A 20,660-nucleotide genomic window follows, 5' to 3' on the forward strand; every position below is an offset into this window, starting at 1 on the left:
CGTGCGAGAGGGACTGGCGCTTTGATGGCGGCCATCGGGATCCATTTGGGCAGCACGTGTGCTTGTGCTGCAGTGTATAAGGTGTGACTGGGGCTGCTCTTTTCCGTAGAGATGGGGAAGTTTATTTCTGGGTGGGGGTTACTGGGTAAAAGCTGCCTGCTGAGTGAGGTAGTGTGGTTCAGTGGTTAAAGCAGCTGGGTGGTACTTTGGCGTACGAGGTAGCCCGAAGCCTTTATATTTTAAGCCTTGCCCCGCGGAACAAAGTGATAGAGTAAGCTGCAAGCAGTCCCTGCTCCTGTGTTTAGGGAAAAAAAATCCCGGCAAGATTATAAAAGGACAAAGGACTGGGCCCCAAAAGGCTAGTTTTCTATTGTAGAAATATGTAGAATTCATATTCTTTTGTATGGCAGCCCCCGCCCCCCACATGATGCGCCTCCCCGCAGCATCCGAGCCTGTACGGGCCCTTCTGTCTTCGCGACTCTTGCTGCATTCTTTTGCAGAGTTTCGCTATAGCTCAGTGCATTTAAAGAACAAGAACAATCTTTGCTGGTCTGTTCCGTTTATTTTGCCTGCAGTTGAGTGTTGCCCAATCTGTGTAACCTCTGCATTTTTAAAAACAATTTGTCTGGAGGCGAACTTCAGGTTTCACTTGTGTGTTTTTTGTCAGGGAGGCAGCTGTGTTGGAGTACAACTCTCATAATGTTGGGAATTACAGGAAGTGTAGCCCAAATATATGTGGAGGGAAGGCTGGATTAAGGTTTAACTTCTGTTTGCAAGCATAGCTGAAGTAAACAACATTCTCCTTCAGAAGGAAAAAATATGAAAAATCAGACTAGAACAAATGTTTAAACTGAAATATTTGAAATCGGAATGCAGAGATCCATGATTTATGCCAGCCTTTTGGTGGGGAGATTCACTTGTTTGGAGGGACCTTCAGTTGGCTTGTTTTTCATTCATTTATTAGACTGATGTATCACCTTTCACTAATAAAACAGGTTTTGAATAAATACAGAGGAAAATATACTTACCCCCAATCATAATTAATATAACAGTGAAGGTACTGACTGGCTTTGCATGACACAGAAGGGGCATCCCAATAGGAAGGTTAGTTTGTTAAGTGAACAGCGTCTCTGCCCCCTCTGGTTTCCCTTGGAATATTTTATAAGCTGGGTTGGCCTGAGTAGTCATAACTGCAGGGTTTAAGAAACCCACAATGACTTAACATATTGTTTAAGCCTGCATAACCCAGTAAAGTCAAGCCAAAAATTGCCAAAAGCTTGGCAAGAGTGGCATACAAGTGTTGGTACTCTGGCATCCTCACAGCGCCTGTTTCTCAAGCCTCACTTGGGGCTTCAGATAGAGGAGATGTGTGGCAGGGGAAGGACCTTCTCAGCTTTGCTCCCTCAGAAGGAAGCAGCAGGCTCTTCATGTTTGTGCCCTCCACCTGACTTGGAAAATTTTTGTTAGTTGGGTTAGGGGGGAAATTCTGCATGTCAGTTCATCCCCCTTTAACAAAGGCTGTGATTTCTTATTTTATCTAATGCAAGGCTGATTGCCGGCATTGTGGATGGGGGAACAACTTTAGTTTGCAGTGGGGAGCTTCTGAGGGTCATGTATAAAATTCCTCATGCAGACAAAAGAAAGCAGTTAATGTATCCACACAACTCCATTTTTTACTTGAATAATATTTTGCTGAGGTAGAGTCTTTGAAACAAAGCCCTCAGATACCAGCTGAAGGGTTGTGTGTGCATGTGTGCATACATACATGAAATCTCTTTGGAAGATTACATTGGGATTATATTATTAATTTCTGTCTACATGTCTTGTTACCTTTATTATGCTTTTATTCTTGTAATTATTTTTCCTGTGGCAATAGGGAAAGATCCTTTCCAGATCACTCTGAGATAGTGCAACAGTAATATTTATTAGTTTAAGAATCATATGTACACTTACTTGTGAGTAAGCCATATTGAATCTTGTGAGATCTACTTCTGAGTAAACATGCATAGGATTTCACAATTGGGTGTATTTTCTGTATAATTAATTGGTTTCAGAATACCATATTAAAAGTAATCAGTACATATGAAAGTAGAATTTTCTTTACTTTCCATGTTGGACCAGGGCCTGTCTAGCAGCTTCCAGTCCAGGAACAGAATCTAGCTTTTGCAAGACAGAATGTTTAATTCATGGTTGGAGAACTGTTGGCTCTCCAGATGTTGTTGTATTACAACTCCCATCATCCCTTATCACATTGGCTGGGATTCATAGGAGTTGGGATCCAGCAACACCTGAAAAGCCACAGATTACCTGTCCCTGGTTTAAATGATCCTATGAAGAATAAGTGCTTTTCAGGGAATTGCAAGGTGCATAAACTTTGCTACATTCATGTGTCGGTAACTTCTTAACTGATATTTGTACTCAGCATATATTTTGATTTTCCTCAGGATGGCCGTGCAGATGTTGTTGCCAATGACGCAGGTGACAGAGTCACTCCTGCTGTTGTTGCATTTTCAGAGAATGAAGAGGTAATTTGTCTTTCCCCACAGATGTTTGAAAAAGAAAAAATGGTGTTGTCTTTATAGTTTTATAAGAAATCAAGCAATAAAGATAGTGTAAAATTCTTCGTTTTGCAGGTTGTTGGTCTGGCAGCAAAACAAAATAGAGTGAGGAATCTTTCAAACACTGTCGTGAAAGTGAAGCAAATTCTTGGAAGAAGGTATGGGAAAGAAGAGCACATTTCATTTTGGGATTTAGTGTAGACTTAATTTGCAGAATATACTTATTAAATAAAAGCTGTTATTTTCAAGTGATGTAAGATGTTCAATTCTAAAAAATCCTGTCTGTTGAAGCATAGTTAATAACCAGCTATTTTCTGGATAGGCCTGGTAAGTATAAAAGAAATGGTCACTGGTTTTCTGGAAGTGGTTTATTTTGTTTTAGTTTTGTTTGTATTTTCCCAGTATTAATAAATAACAAGTCAATAAGTTGTTATGCTTAAACAAGGGACTGAAGCAAAACTTCATGAAGCGTGATTCCCATACAGTAGATGTATATGTAATAAACTGCTCTTTTCCTATAACCTTTTGACGCATCTGTCCATTTTGCTTGCTTTCACAGCTCTGGAGACCCAAAGGCTGAGAAGTATATTGCAGAAAGTAAATGTTCAGTAAGTAAGAGTCTACTTCATAGTTTTCTCCCATAAGCAAGAATGGGTTTCCTTATATTCTTGGCATCCTTTCTTATAATATTACAAACTTCTTGTTCTTAGAGTTGTTCCATTGCTGGATGGAATGGAATGCAGTTCCATTCGCAGAATGCTGCCTGCGAATGAGTCATGTTCTTGAGAAAATGTGTGCTATTTAGTAGGACTTGTTTTATACACTGAACTAGTAGAGGGTTGAAATGTACCACTAGTGGGGAGATAAGGCTTATCTAATCAGCTCTTTAATTTATAGGATCAAAAACAATTACGCTAGTAAACCAAATACATTTTTTTTCAAGCATACGCCCCCCAATGTGTCACACTCCCAACAGCATCTGAGTGTGGCCCTTCTGCTCTGTCAGGTCTCTTGCTGCATTACTTTGCAGAGTGTTGCACTAGAGCTGAGTACATTTAAAGAACACAAACAATCTCAGGTGGCCTGTTCCGTTTGTTTTGCCCGAAGTTTGGTGTGCTGCACAGTCCACAAAACCAACTCTAGGACAAAACCTTGAAAACTGACACACAAGTAGGAACAATGAGTATTAATTGCTGCTGGCTTTTTGACATTCAGATACTTAATGGAATAGGCAACTTTTGCCTGTTTTTGCCAAATGCTGAACCTTTCTTGGGTGGAAGTTCCTGATTGGGAGCACTGCATAAATAGCCTGTTTACAGACAGAAAATGTTCACCTCATGTCCTTTTAATGTCAAGAAGTGGTGTGGATAGTTGAGTAGTTCACAAAAAGAGATGGTGTCTAGTATAATAGGCCAAGACCATTGAGGGTCATGAAACTCTTAAGGGTGTGTATGTGTGTGTGTTTTCTTGGTGTTCATTGTGGATTCTTGTAGCTTATGTGCTGTTATGTTTCTGGTCTGCATGCTGTAAAGGGACTCTCCCGAGTGCAGTCCTATTGATTGTGTCTTTAACAGTTAGAAGCCCCTTGATCTTGGAGGCTTCTACTCAGCCAGTGCAGGATAGGAAGAACAGTGGAGGTGAGCCTTGCCTCCCCGTCCTTCGGCCCTGCACGTTTCGCTAGATGGGACTTTTTAACCTGTCTAGCAGTGCTGCTTCAGAGTTGGGGTTGAGGGGAGGAAGCTGAAAGAGGCTCTGGATATCTTGTATCCTCATTTTTCCTGTTTTTCTCCCTGCCGTGCTCCCATTTCCTCTTCTCCAAGGACGTATTCCCAGCCTTGGAGAGCAGCCCCCGTAGTTCTTTCTGCAGCAGCTGGGGAGGGGTCAGGGGAGGGAGGTTGGAGCATTGTCGTTGACCTCAGATCTGGGAATCTGATCTTTCCTATGGCCCCCTCAGATGCTGTCTCAGATGCACCTCCTCCCTTTATTATGGAAACCCATTGATATTTTTGAGCCAAATGCTAGAGTGTAGGTGCATTGTAAATATTCTTTTTGGAGAAAAAAACTTGCATGAACTTTAATTATAGATAAGCTGAGAGAAAGTTCTATTTGTATGTGTTTTCATTTGTAGGTCATTGAAAAGAATGGAAAACTGAATTATGAAATAGATGGTAAACATATTTCCCCAGAAGATGTTGCAAAATTGATCTTCAGTAAAATGAAAGGTAAAATACTGAAGTGTACTGTTCCCCCTCCCCCCACTGCCACTCTTGAAAAAGTGTTTCTATAAATTGAATTTGGTTTTACTCACTATCTTGTTTTTTCATATGTAGAAACTGCTCAGTCTGCTTTGGGTTCAGATGTCAATGACACTGTTATTACAGTACCATTTGATTTTGGAGAATACCAGAAGAATGCCCTTGGGTGAGAATACAGTTTTCAGAGAGATTTTTTAAAACATAGTTTGCATAAGATACTCTGAGCATAATTTCAGGAATCAAAAAAATCTGAACTACCAAGTAGAGTATTTTCCCTGGACTGGAATACCTGGTTTTAAAATCCCAGATTCACCATAAATACATTGGGTGGTCTAGAATGTTCGGTATTTCTTAACAGCAATTCTTCTATAAAATTGGAAAATGTTCCCTGGCACACTTCATTTTGGCCTGTTCATACCTGCAGTGGAGGAAATTTTTACATAGCCATTTCATGGTAGGTAATTCTGATGCTGCATCCTAGGAAGGAACTGATATTGGAAACCCTGCTGGGAACTGGTGTGTTGGGCAAAATTTGGGTGATGAAACATTTAGAGGATTGGTTACCCTGATTTTCAAGCTAATAGTAGGTTTGGCATTTGGTCGAACAAGCATCCATTCCTCCCACTTTCTTCCAGTGCTGCTTGAAGCATATCCTCTTATCCTGATGCATGGCAAGATCTTGTTTTATGATCTTATATGAAGGAAGTGCAGATTTATTGTAATTGATGAAACTCTTCTGCTTCAATGTTAAAATATTTTATATTAATTTAAACATTTCTCAATATTTTATGCTGCAACTCCTCCCTTGTGAAGACATTTATGTGGTTTAGAAAATAAAATATTGTTGACTTACTTAAGATGTGTCTTACATTGGTGTAACAACATGATAATAAAAATGTCTCTACCAATACAAGTGAATATTTAGGTTTGCTACTGCCATTAAAAGTCACTAGTTTGATTCTGCTCACTAAAAATCATATCTTTATCATAGGGAAGCTGCTGTGGCAGCTGGACTTAATGTTCTTAGGCTAATTCATGAACCTTCTGCTGCTCTGCTGGCTTATGGAATTGGACAAGATTCACCCAGTGGAAAAAGGTAATACTGTACAACTTGTTTCACATTTTAAGCAACATTTTTGCAATGAAATCCTAAATGTGGTTACTTAGAACTATGGCTTAATGGAACTCCTTCCTTAGTGTGATCAATATTGCAGCTTTGGTATTAACAGTGTGACATAGATAGGTATGATGGGTATGAGTGAACACTTGCATGTTGGATCTTGCCCATTGTGGGTGACAAAATGTAGCAGGTATGGGAAAGCTGGTTGGGCCATGAAAGTGATAAATCCTCCTTACAAGTTGGAATAGTTCGGGCTCACCTGAAATAGGTAATAGTAAGAGCACTGTTTAAGAAGCCCTCCCTGAATCCAGAAGATCTGAACTATTTTAGGTTAGTTATGCCAATTCCTTTCCTAACCAAGGTCCTTGAGCAGGTGCTTGCAGACCAGATTCAGGCACTCTTGGATGAGAGTGATGTTCTGATTTCATTTCAATCAGGGTTCAGTTCTGCTTTTGGTACTAAGACTGCCTTGGATACCTTGTACAGTGGTACCTTGGCTCACAAATTCAATCCGTTCCAGGACTCTGGTCATGACCCAAATTGGTCGTGAGCCAAGTTAAATTTCCCAATAAGGTTCAGTGTAAATAAGGTTAATCTGTTCTGTAACCATTTTTTAAATCAGAAAAATGCGAAGCAAAGTGACAACAAAGATAGCGGCCATCCCCCCCCCCCCCCGCCACCAGCACAAGCACGGCCATCTCCCCGCCCCCACCCCCAGTATGACCAAAATCGCACCAGTCATCCCGGCATGTGCCCATCATCCCGGTGCGCTAGGGGGTGGTGGGGAGAGACGGGTGTGATCACGGGTGCACTGTGGGAGGAAGAAATGAGCGCAAACGGCACTCTGGGGGAGGGAGAGATGGGCGCGATCTCAGCCATCTCCCCACTCGGGTGGGTTGGGGAGATGGCCGCGATTGTGCTCCCTCCCAGCTGCTGCAGAAAGAACTATGGGGGCTGCAGTTCCCTTTGTGCAGGGAAGGCGTGCCTGATCAGAGGCGCGCTCCTGCAGGAAAGACAGGCGGAATCTTGGCCATCTCCCCTGCAGCTCTGCTTTGCTGCTCTCGTCTTTCCTGCAGCAGTGCGCCTCTGATCACGCATGCCTTCTCTGTACGAACGGAACTGCGATCGTGGCCATCTCCCCACTCGGGGGGTGGAGGGGGAGATGGCTGTGATCTTGGTCGCCACCCAGAGTGGTTCGTGACCCAATTTGTTTGTGAACCAAGCCACTTGGGAGCCAAGGTACCATTGTATCAGGAAAGAGATGGGGGAGTGTCTGCCTCTTAATACTGTTTGATATCTCAGCAGTGTTTGATACCATCAGTTAGGATATCCTTCTGGAGTAGGAGGCATCTGGATGGTCCACTTCCACTTGGACATTCAATTCCAGAAGCTGGTGCTTTGTGGGATATGGACTGCATGGAATCTTCAGTGTGCAGTTCTGCCAAAAGGATTCCATCCCCCATGTTGTTTAACTTACATGTAAATGCAGCATGGGGGCATCTGGAGTTTTGTCAAAATGCTGTGACTTGTAAGTCTTCCTTTTCATCTCAGGCAGTGGTGGATGTGCTAAACTGATGTATGAGAGTCTGTTGAGTGGTTTCTCTGTCCTGTTGGAGTATTGCCAGCTCTGGAGGGGGTCACACTGTCCCTGGAGGAGCAGATGCAAATTTTGTAAAGTTTCTAGCCAGGAAACAGGGTACATAAAGCTTTATGCTGGCCTGTATCTTGGCTAGAAACTGTGTCATCTTATTAGTATAACTCTACAGTGTCAGTTTTGTCTGAGGATGGTCTTCATGTGGGGCTCTGCTCCTGGCCACGGTAGGGTTCTGGAATGAGTATGAAAGTGATACAAAACGAGTGCAGTGGAGATGCAGTTTACCTCCACAAGTTTTCTTCCGCTGTACACACAGAATCGTCTGGGGAAATGTCTGCTTTGAGTTTCAATGTTTCTTATTTATGTGGCAGAAGGGGGAAGCGAAACCAAAAGCATTTGCCGAGGTTCAGGTTAGAATTCTCTTAACAGTTTGCTTCTCATGTTATGAAAGGGGGAGACATTTTTCCCTTCTGCTAACACGAGAACTCATAAAGCTGGTTGACTTGAGATTCCTTCCTTCTTCACACAATGCATAACTAAATTGTGATTTCTACTACCACAGGATGCAGTGATGGCCACCAATTTGGGATTTTTAAAGGGGGATTAGACAGATTCATGGAGAATAAAGTCCTCAGTAGCTGCTGTTCCTTATGGCTATATACTTCCTTCAGTATCAAAAGCAATATGATCATGTATTTCAGTTGCTAAGAATATGGGTGGAATGGTGCTGTTGCACTCTTGACCTGCCAGTGGTTGGCCACTGTGTGAACAGAAAACTAGACTAGATGGACTATTGGTCTGATCCACCATGGTGGTTTTTATGGCTCAACTTTTTAAATAAGAAAAACAGTCCTTTGCAGGAGAATTTTAAACTTGGGAATTCTAACAATATCAGTGGCCAAGAGCTGCAGTTTTAGATGTTAACCAATTTCTTCTACTTTTAAATGAAATACAATATCATTGTTATAAACCTCAGCATCTTTAGCTGCACTTCTTAATGGGGTGATAATAGGGGTCAAAGGCATATTGATCTTATTTTTTAATTTAACTCTCTTTTTCTTCATGGAAGCAATGTGTTGGTGTACAAACTTGGCGGGACGTCCCTCTCTATCACAGTTATAGAAGTCAACAGCGGACTGTATCGTGTTCTTTCCACCAACACAGATGACACTATAGGTGGTATCTGTTTCACGGAAGCCTTAGCACAACACTTGGCATCTGAATTTCAGAGGTAAGTATTCTAGAATCTTAAGACCACATGTGGTGGTCTTATGCATGTCTAGATGGAACGGTTAATCGCCTGTGTTATATTCTGGTAGGTTGTCAGCAAAATTTACACTATACAAATTTATACTGTTTGACAATTTTGAAGCATATGTATGCCACAGAAGTGGAGATTGACAAATACTGCACTCAATAGTTTTCTGAAAAAAGATGATTACAGCACATGAGAAAACCAATGTTCTTTCAGCTTGGGAAAAATTCCAATTTTTTTAAAGGGTTGGTTGCTTGTGGTTCAAATGAATTCATTGGGGAAACTTTGTCAAAGGGTCCCCCAACACAGCTTTTCTTAGACCATGAAAGATCAACGTAGGTGGGCAGAATAGTACAATATTTTGAAGTTTCTTGACTTTTGTGGACTTACTGTCATTGTTATGAGTTGGCAAGTCATCTCAACTTACAGCTACCCTAGGAATGAAAACCCTCCGAAAGTCCTGTCTGTGACAGCAATGTGCAGCTCTCCCAAGTTCGAGGCTGTGGCTTCCGTCATAGATTCAATCCATCTCATATGGGGTCTTCCATTTCTTCTTCTGCTTTCCACTTTCCCTAGTATGATTGTCTTCTCCAGTGAGTCTTGCCTTCTCATGGTATGTCCGAAGTATGGCAGCCTCACTTTTGTCTTTTTTGCTTCTAGGGAAAGCTCTGGATTGATTTGATCTAGGATCCTCTTGTTTGTCTTTTCAGTCAGGCCATGGTATTCACAAAGCTCTCCTCTAGCACCATATTTTAAATGCATCAATTTTCTTCCTGTCAGATTACTAGCGAGGATGAAAGGTCTTTGATCATTTCTGTCATGTATGATTACACACAGCATGACAATTCATAGCTTGAGCACTTCTAAGTTTAATCATTTTCAGTAGGAGAGTCAAGCACAAAGGTTTATGGTGCAATCCTTTATGCATTTACATAGATAAAAAGTGCTACATTTCTCAGCATCCTTCCTGCCAGTCATGCTGCCTGAAGAATGCTGGGAATTGTAGGACTCTTCTCTCTCTTAGATAAGCTTTGGATTGCATCCTTATTTTTGTGTTCTACTTCATGAAAGTATGTTAAAAGAACTTGCTCTCTTCCCAATAAACTTAAACTCCATTTTCAAAGTCAGTAGCACACAAGATGTTAACTTGTAGGAGCCAGTACTAATCCAAGTATTACAGAGCATTACAGAGTAGTAGGGTATCTCTGATTCTTAATTAGTCCTTTTTTAATGCAGGTCTTATAAGTACGATGTAAGAGGAAACCCCAGGGCCATGATGAAGCTAATGAATAGTGCTGAAGTTGCAAAGCATTCCTTATCTACACTGGGAAGTGCAAATTGCTTTGTTGACTCACTATATGATGGTCTGGATTTTGATTGTAATGTTTCCAGGTAAGTCTAACTATTACAAAATCCCTGGAGGAGGAGGAGCTGCTGTGGCTTTGCTTTTTTGAGGAAACCTTTCAATATCTAGGATAGCAAGCTTAGCTCTTGTACTGTCTGCTTCTGTTAGCTGAACTGCAGAAGATATGGAAATGTGGCAGCATCTAACCCAGTCTTTTCTTACCTGGTGCCTTCCATATGTTTTGGATTGCAACTCCCAGTATTCCTGACCATTAGCCATGCTAGCTGGAGTGAATGAAAGCTATAGTCCAAAACACCTGGATGGTACTGGATTGGATTGGGCTGATCTAGACTACATGAAATACAGAAACAAAACATGTTCTTCGTGGTGTCAAAGGGAAACACTCTTACTTGAACCCAGTGCATTTCAGACATAAAGACTTCCTTGTTGAAACAATCTTACAAAAAAGTGGAGAGGGTGAAAATAAGCTAAACCAGCTTCTTAAAGGTAGGGGCTATCTTTCATATCCTATCAAGGCCAATATTATAGGATTGCTCCTGATGGAGATTTTGTTTTCTGAAATGCAGTGGTTTCAGACAAAGAACTTTCCGTGTGAACGGGCGCGTTGTCATGAAGAAGCAACACACCTGCGGTCAGTTTTCCCCGCCTTTTTTCTTTAATTGCTTATCTTAAATTATGCAGAGTGGTTGCATAAGATGCTGCCTTTATGGTTTCACCTTTTTTTGTGTACTCGATCAATAAAATTCCCTTTGAGTCCCAAAACACAGTGGCCATGATTTTCCAGACGATGGAGTGACTTTTAATTTCTTCGGAGGGTCAGCACCTTTTTTATGCCACTGCATGGACTCCTGCTTGCTTTCAGGGTCATGGTGATGATCCCAAGTTTCATCTCATGTAACAATCCAGTCGAAAATACTCAATGGATCTTCGCCACAGAGCTCTAAAAACTCCCTACAGCACTCGACTCGTACTTGTTTCTGAGGCACCATGAGCATTCGCAGCACCCATCTTGCACAGACCTTTGAAAGGTTAAGATGGTCATGAAAAATAGTAAATATGGTACCAATGGATAGGTCTGTCATCTCTGCTAACATTTTGATTTTTATTCGGGCATCTTCCAATACAAGTTTCTCAATTTTTTTCACATTTTCTTTCGCAGTGACAGTAACCGACCCACCCGAGCGAGGGTCGTCCTCAGTGCTTTCTCCGCCCCTTTTAAATTCACTTGACCACTTTTGAACAGTAGATAATAAAGGTGCAGAGTCCTGGTAAACGGCCACCTTCTCTTCGTGAATGATTCTTTGACTTTTTCCTTGTTTTGTAAGGAACTTAATCACAGCGCGGTGCTTGATTTTCTTCAACATTTTTGCGTCAGTCATCATGGTCGTCTTTCACTGAGGATTACAAGGGAACTAATGATCACACTTATTTGAAATTTTGCATGTATACCCTCAGATAGTGTCATTAGCTAATGAAATAATTAAATTACCCACATCAGTAGCAAATCAATCCGATACCAAGAATACATTGAATGCCCCTTGTACAAATACATTCTTTTACATTTCATTGAGTTTTAATGCTTCTTTCTGGGTTTTACTGATCTAGACTATGGTAGTAATCTTGTAATTTGCTGAATTTCACAAGACATCTGTAAGCTTGCTTTAACATCACTTGTTTAAATGTCTCTTTAATTGAAATTTCTCCTGAGTTGAGCTAATTATGGGTTGTTGGTGCTGATACTGGCTGCTGTCATAATTGTGCTGCTCCTGATTCTGCTAATTGTTTGTTTATTCTGTTATGGACTATTAGCTGCTGCGGATGGAGGTGGGATGAGGAAATATATATGAATTTGAATATAACCCTAAGCACATTCAATTAAAACATTAGGTTTATAACACGCTGCTACATTACAGCCTCATAGGGTGCAGCTTTTGTTGGAACAACTGCAGCAGGACATGCTTACAGCTGGATTGCCCAATAAATACTTCCTTGAAGAAGAGCAAGTGTGGATTATAAGTGTTCCTTTTTGTGTTTTGCTTTTAAAAATATACAACAGGGCCAGATTTGAACTTTTTTGTGCTGCGCTTTTTAATAAATGTATAGAAGCAATCAAAAGACTACTGCAACAAGTTGGACTTAAAGCAGATGATATCAATAAGGTAACAATGCAAATAATGTCTATTTCTAGGTGATTTTTGATCTTCTCTTCTTTGAAAATTACTTTAGACATATTGAGCATATTTACAAGTGATTGATTGCTTTGGGTTGGATGATGTTTCCAAGGCTTAAAAACCACAGGATGAATGCTGCAGCCAAGTATTGCTATCTAGGCCATCTCCCTTGAGCACCATTTTCAAGCTTGTATTAAGCAAGACTTCCCCATTTTAGACATAATGGATAACTTTGACTTAATATAAGCCAGCAGCTAAGCTCTGTGGTGATGTGCACGGAAAGGGGCCATGGAGTTGTTCTCAGTCCCAGCATTGCACCTGTCCTCAAAAACCGTGATTTATGAAGTCTCAGTTGTCCAAACAATGCAATACATTCACTAAAAGCAACCTGTATAAATAAGCATGTCTTTGCCTTTTAAAACAAGACATATATAAGCATGCTTCATCCTGTATGTCTGAATAGTACTGCTAAGTAAGACTGTGTACTGAGCTGTTGTATAGATAGAATAGACTTATAGATGGCTACTCACCCATGAACATTTCAGGTTAGTAAATACTGTTTTTGGGTGATAGGATAGGGAATGCTCTTTCTGGTTTTCTTCTTTTCCTTTGGTTTGTTGCTCTTTTCCTTGGTTTGTTGTTGGAACAACTGATGTGTCACAAATGAATTGTATAGATTATTTGTGGACTCATAATATTAAACATTTGATATGAGAGACCTCTGTCAGAACAGAGATAAGAGAGTATTGAAACTCCAGTTGTTTTGGTATGTTAAGTGGCGGGGGTGGGGGCAGGGTTGGTATAGAACACTTAGGAACTACTTCCACATTTACTTGTAAGCTACCAAATAGTTCAGAACTAGAAATGCTGACTGCTTTTCCTTATTCATTTGTTAGAGCAAGATTGAGCGATTAATTGCTTCAGCAGCACCAGCCTTTTGGCATCAATGTGCTTATAACAACATAATTTGTTCTGCACTACATTTTTGGTGGCTGGGGACAGAGTTCAATATGGAATCTAAGTACTTTGCCTGAGAACAGGAGGGATTCATATAAGGATCTCATCCCTCCAAATCGTGAATGCATGTGCAGTCTGTATGGGGTTTTTAAGTTAAATTTTCACAATATTCTGTCTGAGTATGATTTCCGAAAGGAAGTCTGAATATTCACTTCTGGGTGTATGCCATTTTTTGTTTATGTTTTCGAAAGTACTGTTCTCAGTTTTGATGTCATTAATATTTTAATGTCTTCTAGGTAGTTCTCTGTGGTGGATCTGCTCGAATCCCAAAACTGCAGCAGTTGATCAAAGAACTTTTCCCTACTGTTGAACTGCTGAATTCTATTCCTCCAGATGAGGTCATTCCCATTGGGGCTGCCATAGAAGCTGGGATTTTGTTAGGAAAAGAGAATACCTTTTTAGATGATGAGATGTTGTCTATTGAATGTTCTGCCAAAGATATATTAGTTAAGGTAAGATTAATAGAGCTGCTGTAGTTGTTACCTTAAAAGCACAAGAGAGTTAACAACTCCATGGGTATATAGAAACAGATTTCTTTCCAATCTGCTCTATTTCTTACTTATCATTCTTTCTTTCTTACTGAGGTGTGTTACATACCTTTCACTATTACTGTATTGTGTTTCTGTGTGTGTGGAAGGGGCATTTAATGTGAGAGTTTCCTCAAAAGCATCCTGGAGTCACTTGGATCCCATTTAAAGGGAGTGGATCAGGAGGAGACTGTCCAAAGGAAAAGGGTCTAAGTGACCCAAACATAATAAAAATGTGTATTTAATGTGCAAACTACCTTATTTCAACACACATCCTTAAGATAGGATGTTAACCATTTTGTTGGAGCAATCCTACAGCCTGTAGAAACACTTCTGGGGAACCATAGGATGCTTTTGAATTCCCAGATCCAAGGTCAGAGATGGCACTTTGACCTTGGAACAGGGGAGCTGCAAGCTATATTTCCCTTCCCTTGTAGTTAGCAAGAGCCATTGCCAGGATCTTTCTGAGGCTGGGAATGCAACCTTAGAGCAGAAAAGGAAAGAAGATGCCAGGATAGAAGGTGTCTTGGGACCTCTTCAACTTCCTTTCTTTCCCCTCCAAAATGCTTTTGCTAATCAGATAGAAGAGCCTATCTAATAAAAATGCAGGACATGAGTCAGGGAGGATTTGCATCTGCCACTCTTTGTGTCCCACCCCTCTGTCCCCCCCCCCCAGCATAGGATAAGCATAAGTCTCCCTAATTCAGAGAATTAACTGTCATTACAAGAGGATTGTGCCTTTAATATATGCCTCTTCCAGGTGGTTTTCAATTGAAGGAAAGTGTGTTGGCCTGGGTTTTTATAAGATCCCATAGGAACTTGCACCCAAATACTCTTTTGCATAGGCATATCCTATAACAGAACCCATAATCCTTCCTTTCATGTTTTCATATTAAATAGAACTTGGTCAAATACTTTAAAAAGCCTTATCCAAAATTATACTTTTTTTTTTTTTACTAAGGGTCAGTCTGTGCATTGTACTATTTTTCTCCCTATAATTGTGGTAAGCAAAGGCACAAAGCAAAGTTTTTGCAAAATACTGATGTTGCAACTCTCTCTCATTTGGTAGGTAGTGGATGAGATGGATGATAAATTCATGGTAGTATTTCCATCAGGAACTCCTTTGCCAGCTCGAAGGCAGCATACTCTACAAGCTCCAGGAAGCAACTCCTCTGTCTGTCTAGAATTATATGAGTCTTTGGAAAAAAGCCCAGTCAAAGAGGATGACAGATTTGCACAGGTAAAAGAAAATTGTTTTTTAACAGCGAAGTCATGTGTGTTTACTTAGAAGTAAGTTCAGCTATGTTCAGTGGGGCATACTTCAAGTTTTGTGTAAAATTGCACCTTGGTAGTTGCATATCTTATTTGTATATTCAGTAGATATTTAAAGCTCATCCTTCTTAAATTCTTGACCTCATAAATGTTGTTTGTAGGTCAGGATTGAGAAATCCAGTTTTTAAAGTTTAGGTTTTTTAAAAGTCAATATAAAACCACTGTGTACAAAGTTATTTTAAAGAAATAATTGAATGGGAAACAACACGGAGTAGCTTTTACTGAACTATCTTTTCAAAAGACAGTGTTTTACTAAACTCTTCCTTTGTTACAGAGTGAACTAATAAGGAGGCTTTGAAACAAGCTTTTAGTAGTATTGTAACATGTAAGGTCTTGATACCAGTCCATTATTGTATATTAGTCTGTGTTCAGGGTTTATCAAGAAACTGTAGGTTATTAAATCAGTCAGAGGAACTAGGGAAAGATCAAATCCTTATAGTGTTTTTTCGATAGAGTTGATATTACATAGGCTGCAAGAATCTTTTAAAATTGGCCTATTTCAGAGGACGCTTTGTCCTCTGTAGTCAGCTTTTGCCCTTTTCCTAAATCACCTTGACATTTTATTGTAGCTGAATTGTAACAGTTTAGTCTTCGTACATGTGTCAGGTGTGTTCCATATTACCAACAGCCTGTCATGCATCATGGTGAATTTGTACAGTGTGGGGCCATCATTTTGAATGTGTGATCCCTGGAAGCCTTGCATGTCTCCAGTCTAATTTTTGGATTATGTAAAGGTTTAACTCACACTTGCCCCGTTTGTATGCCCTGAGCTGGGGTTGCATATGTAACCTGGTGCCCATGGGTGCTACAGATTAAAGAGAGCTGCAGTTGTCTGAACCTGATCAGTCATGTAAAACAAAGTGCTTTTAAATCCAGTCTCTACTACATTTCTAGGTTTTCCAGTGATCCAGCTGGCTAAAATGTATTAGATGTATAAAGTATTTCAATATTTTTCTTTATTTTCGAACAGATTGTACTTCAGGATTTAGATGTAAAGGAAGACGGTCTGCATGATATACTAACTGTTCTTACAATGAAAAGGTATTGAGAAACAAAAATACTACTCAGGTTCAATACATTAATTGCATACAAATTACAAATCCCGAAGAATTTGATGATTTTTCTAGTCCAGAGTGTTGGTAATCATACGTATTTCCAAAATGTTGCAGTGAAAAATCCAAGTAAGATATTTGGGCATGAGGAAACAGCTGTTCTCTTTTTGCTCAGTCCTCCTCTCTTGAAATTGAATACATTTCCCAGACTTTTGAAACATCTGAGACAGCATGGTTCTTCATGCTCCAGTCAGTTGTTAGACATCATTCTTGTAACTGGTGTACTGCTTTCTGGGGTCCCACTTCTCTACACAATCAATTAGGACTGACAGAGTGGACTACACTTTGTAGGCAGCAGCAGTTCTGAGATTTCCCACACCTGTCCGCTGTTGCAAGGCTGTATCAGAGAATTCTAGTAGCATTATTCTTCCCAGAATGATGTCAGTTTTTCTGTAATGGCAGAGGGAGGGGAACCAGTGCTGAATAGGGCCTTCCTGTATGACTAGGCATAAGATGATAAATGCACACACTGATTTCACTTCTGAAGACTTTGCATACAGATGGCTTTCTAGTTTTCAGATGTTTGTGCTATAAAAGTACCTTTCTTTTTTTTCCTTAGGGATGGGTCATTACATATTACCTGCACAGATCAAGATACTGGAAAATGTGAAGCCATTACTGTGGAAATGGCCTCATAGTTTTAATTTGGAAGAGCTTGTGGTTTCTTGAGTACTTGTTTAAACAAAGATTGTAATTGGAAGATGCCATAAGTTCCCATAATTGTCAAGAAGCATTGAAAATACAAAGCTGCAGGTGACATTTGAAAAGAGGAAAGTTGATCATTGTATAAGAGGTAGCTGACAACATATGTGGTATTTAATAATATACCCCCTAAAAGAACTGCATAAAAATGTATCACTCAATCACAGCCAACTCACAAGTCAAATGACCAAGTTGCAGCCAAAGGAAACCAAAAGTTTCTTAACTGTGGATAAGGTAGGTGGAAATAATAAAGGCAGGCTACATTATTTGTGGTGTTGTCAAACTGGATTAATTATTTTATGAACAGTGTGTATTAGAAAGTATAATTTGAGTATTTGTTACTGTGAATAGTAATAAAAGATTGTTTCTTGTATCTCCTGCATACAAACATTTTTAGTAACACTTGGTTTCAAAGCCTTTTATTGCCATTACACAAAAGTCACTAGGTAGGCTTACCCTGAGCTAAACTTCTTAAGTATTGATTTGCACTTGGCCTTTCTTCCTAGATAATGGTGGTTAAGTTGGTAGGGCAGATTTTCAATTCCTTTCTAATATACCCAGCATGGAATTTGCCTCACTTCACAGCAGCCACACACTAGCTTGACATTTTCATTGAAGCATTCACTACAACCTGAAATGCACTTGCTCAGTCATCACCAGCTTGGATCTGACGGGTCAGCGGATATGTGGAATTAGATTTTTTTTTAACCAATCTTCTTTCCACTTGCTTAAATTGAACTGCATTTGCCATTTCACTGTCCATTCTCCCCCTTAGGAGAGATCTTTTGAAGTTCTTTACAATCCCCTTTAAAAAATAATTCAGCATCATCTCACTGCTTATTCCTGCAAACATACTCAGTGACATATTCCTGTCTGCCTCCACATTCACCTTAGTTTTGAGAACAGGCATAATCTAACTGAAGTTAAGCATTTTACATTCTTAATTCTCCCATTGAAATTATAGAACAGAGCCTGTTCTATACTTTGCCCAGTAATCCCTTTTTCACTGTCCCATGCCAGTTTTTTCACATATGCAATATGTACCCTCTTCTTGGGTCAATGGGGTATACTTCAAATAATTAAAAGTTTTGTGCACAAAAAGTGTCCCTTTTCACGAATGCATAACTCCCTTTGGAGAACATTAAACAATAAGGTTTTGAACCACAAATCTGAACTAAAGATACACACAAACCTGAATGAGTATAAAATGTGTTCCTTAAAATATTTAAAACTTTATAAAATAAAGACAAATACCTGCTACATATATACTATAGAGACAGAATTTGAAATTTCAGTGTTTCGCTATGGGAAGATATGATCTGTATACAAATTACCAAAACTGGTTTCTGCAATCATTCTGCTTAGGGTTTTTTTTGTTTTTAACTACTAGAACGTTACTGGTTTCTTTTCTGGAACTCTGAATTACAGTGTGCAATTTGTTTTTGGTTAGACCACTATTTTCTCTTTAAGTCTTTTAATAGGTGAATGTAGTGCATTCCTATTAAAAATTAACTGCAAGAAGAGTGACTTTGTATGCAAGACGAAGATCCCAGGAAGCCATACGTGCCATCAGGTTCAAAGGCACAAACTCGAATTGCACATGGGTCACTGGTTAGAATACATGATTTAAGCAGGCTGACTGCTAGGAAAGAAATGAAGGGCTTTTGGTTTGTTTCCCAGTCAGTTCAGGCTTTCTCCTGCTGCCAGCTTTATATACAGGTTGCACAGTTGGTCTGCTTTAGGAACCTCTGCCCCAGGGGTGGGGGGGACTTCAAAGTCAGAAGAGCTCTGAGAATCCTGCTGAGCTTCAGGGCCAAGTGTGCAGCTTTCTTCTTTGCACCTCTCAGGTGCTGATTGTGTCTGTACACTGTGTGTCAGAGTAGGTGCTGCTCTGCTCACCTCCTGGACCTTGGCCTTGCACTCTGAGCTTATCTTGTTGGAAGAAGGGACACCCTGCTCCCAAGGCCTGCCACTTTGCAAGTCCATTTTGCTTTCCCCAGGAGAGAGATGAGATGCAAAGAACATCGCTCTGTCTAGTCCCCTCTTGAAAGAGCTGAGCTCGAGAATCCTTCGTTCTTGTGAGGAAATAAGTACAGTATCCATTTGGCTGTCCCACCCTTGACTCTCTTGTTCCGATATGTGTGTTGACTGGGAAGAGTTCTGGGAAGAGATATGAGTAGAGTCACTCAAGTCTTCATTGTCACTGTAAAGGTTGGGGGACTGGGGCTCACTTGAATCTGTAACAGGTGGAGCATTGTCCTCATGTTCAAAGGTGTCTGTATCTTCCATATGACACTTAAAGAAGGCATCCCACTTTGGTATTTGCAAATCAGACTGCTGCTGGTTCTCATTTTGCTTGCAAGTGGGCTCTGAACAGACCAGTCCTGTATTTTGCAAGACAGCAGCGGAATCGGCATTACGTGGAAGAATTTCATCTGAAACTATTTTAGATTCTTCCTCCTCATCCTCATCCTCATCCTCATCATTGGCTTCTTCACACTCTATGAAATCTACTTTCAACATAGGCATGGAAAATGCCCTAAAGCAACTTGTATTACTGTCTTGATGGTATTTGGGAAGAAGCTTATTCTGAGAGGATGTAGTCTTTGCCAACAGTTTTGGAATCTTGCATTTTAGAGGAACTAGTTCAGTATCAAAGAGATCATCATCACCACCTCCATCTGTCATAATAGAAAAACAGAAGAACAAACAATATCACAGAAGGTGTCAAGATAACTTTAAACCACTCTAATCTACACATGCCTTAGAATCATATGATACAACTTTTCCTGGTATGTACCACTTCAAACATTAGACAGAACGGAGAGGCAAATTGGTTCATTCATTACATTTCTATGCCACCAAACAACCAAAGTTTTCTGGTTGTAATTTACAAAGTAATTTACAAAGATTAAAATTCTAAAAGTATGTAGTGGTAATAATAACTGAAAACAATAAAAATTGGATGTATATAATTTAAACCGTAAGATCTATTAAAATGACATAATTTTACATACTGTTTTGGGGGAAATTACAACTCCCTGCACACAAAGAGAACTAGAACTTTGGAGAAATAGGTTACCTCAGCCAGCTTTCATTCATGAGCATCCAAGATGCAATTTCCTCACCTGAAATAGTATAGCCCAAGACTTAGATGTATGAACCTGTGATCTCAGACTCAGGTGGAGGCTTCCATATGAAGTACTTTTCAATGCAAAAAATCAACCCCCCCATACAAAAAACTGATACGCCAGAAAACTTAGTTTAGAATCCTTTTTCCTGCTGTGTTAATTTTCAATGTGGAGAAGGGTGGGGGTGGTTTGCTTAAATGAAAAATTCAGTCACATAAGAACTTCTAAGTGATACAGAAAGCTTGGCCATCTCAGCTTCTGTTGGTTATAACTAGGTCTAGTCTGCCACATCTAGCACACACACTCTGAAACTTTGTTTGAAGCATGTTACTTCTGGTGTGTTCTAGCACATCATTTCACCTTTGAAATGAGGGCTGTAGTGCTTGGAGCAATTCTGGCTGTAAATGCATCCAGCAGCAGTGGCACCCTTTGAAGCTGATTTCATTGCAGCAACTGCATCGACGTGAGTGCTATTTCAAACGGCCTCTGTACAAGTGTGCCCAGTTCATAAGCCTGGGAC

At 40.1% G+C, this 20,660-nt stretch overlaps 2 protein-coding genes across 2 annotated transcripts in view; one reads left to right on the forward strand and one right to left on the reverse strand.

Moving 5' to 3' along the window:
• Window positions 1–17,382, forward strand: HSPA14 (heat shock protein family A (Hsp70) member 14). The gene is made up of 14 exons (XM_044423439.1): window positions 1–81; window positions 2,445–2,525; window positions 2,634–2,716; window positions 3,118–3,166; window positions 4,687–4,780; window positions 4,889–4,979; window positions 5,805–5,909; window positions 8,597–8,758; window positions 10,019–10,174; window positions 12,205–12,307; window positions 13,573–13,788; window positions 14,933–15,103; window positions 16,166–16,236; window positions 16,867–17,382. Exons 1-14 carry the CDS (start codon window positions 25–27, stop codon window positions 16,943–16,945), a joined length of 1,518 nt encoding a protein of 505 aa, XP_044279374.1. The 5' UTR covers window positions 1–24; the 3' UTR covers window positions 16,946–17,382.
• Window positions 16,130–20,660, reverse strand: part of DCLRE1C (DNA cross-link repair 1C) — a 19,878-nt gene continuing 15,347 nt past the window's right edge. The window contains exon 14 of the mRNA XM_044423438.1: window positions 16,130–19,690. Within this exon, the coding sequence (XP_044279373.1) occupies window positions 18,690–19,690 (1,001 nt within the window). The 3' untranslated portion in view covers window positions 16,130–18,689. The remainder of the gene's footprint in view (window positions 19,691–20,660) is intronic.

This window comes from Varanus komodoensis, unplaced genomic scaffold (genome assembly GCF_004798865.1).
Source record: "Varanus komodoensis strain SLA01 unplaced genomic scaffold, ASM479886v1 scaffold13_3, whole genome shotgun sequence".
Lineage (NCBI taxonomy): Eukaryota > Metazoa > Chordata > Lepidosauria > Squamata > Varanidae > Varanus > Varanus komodoensis.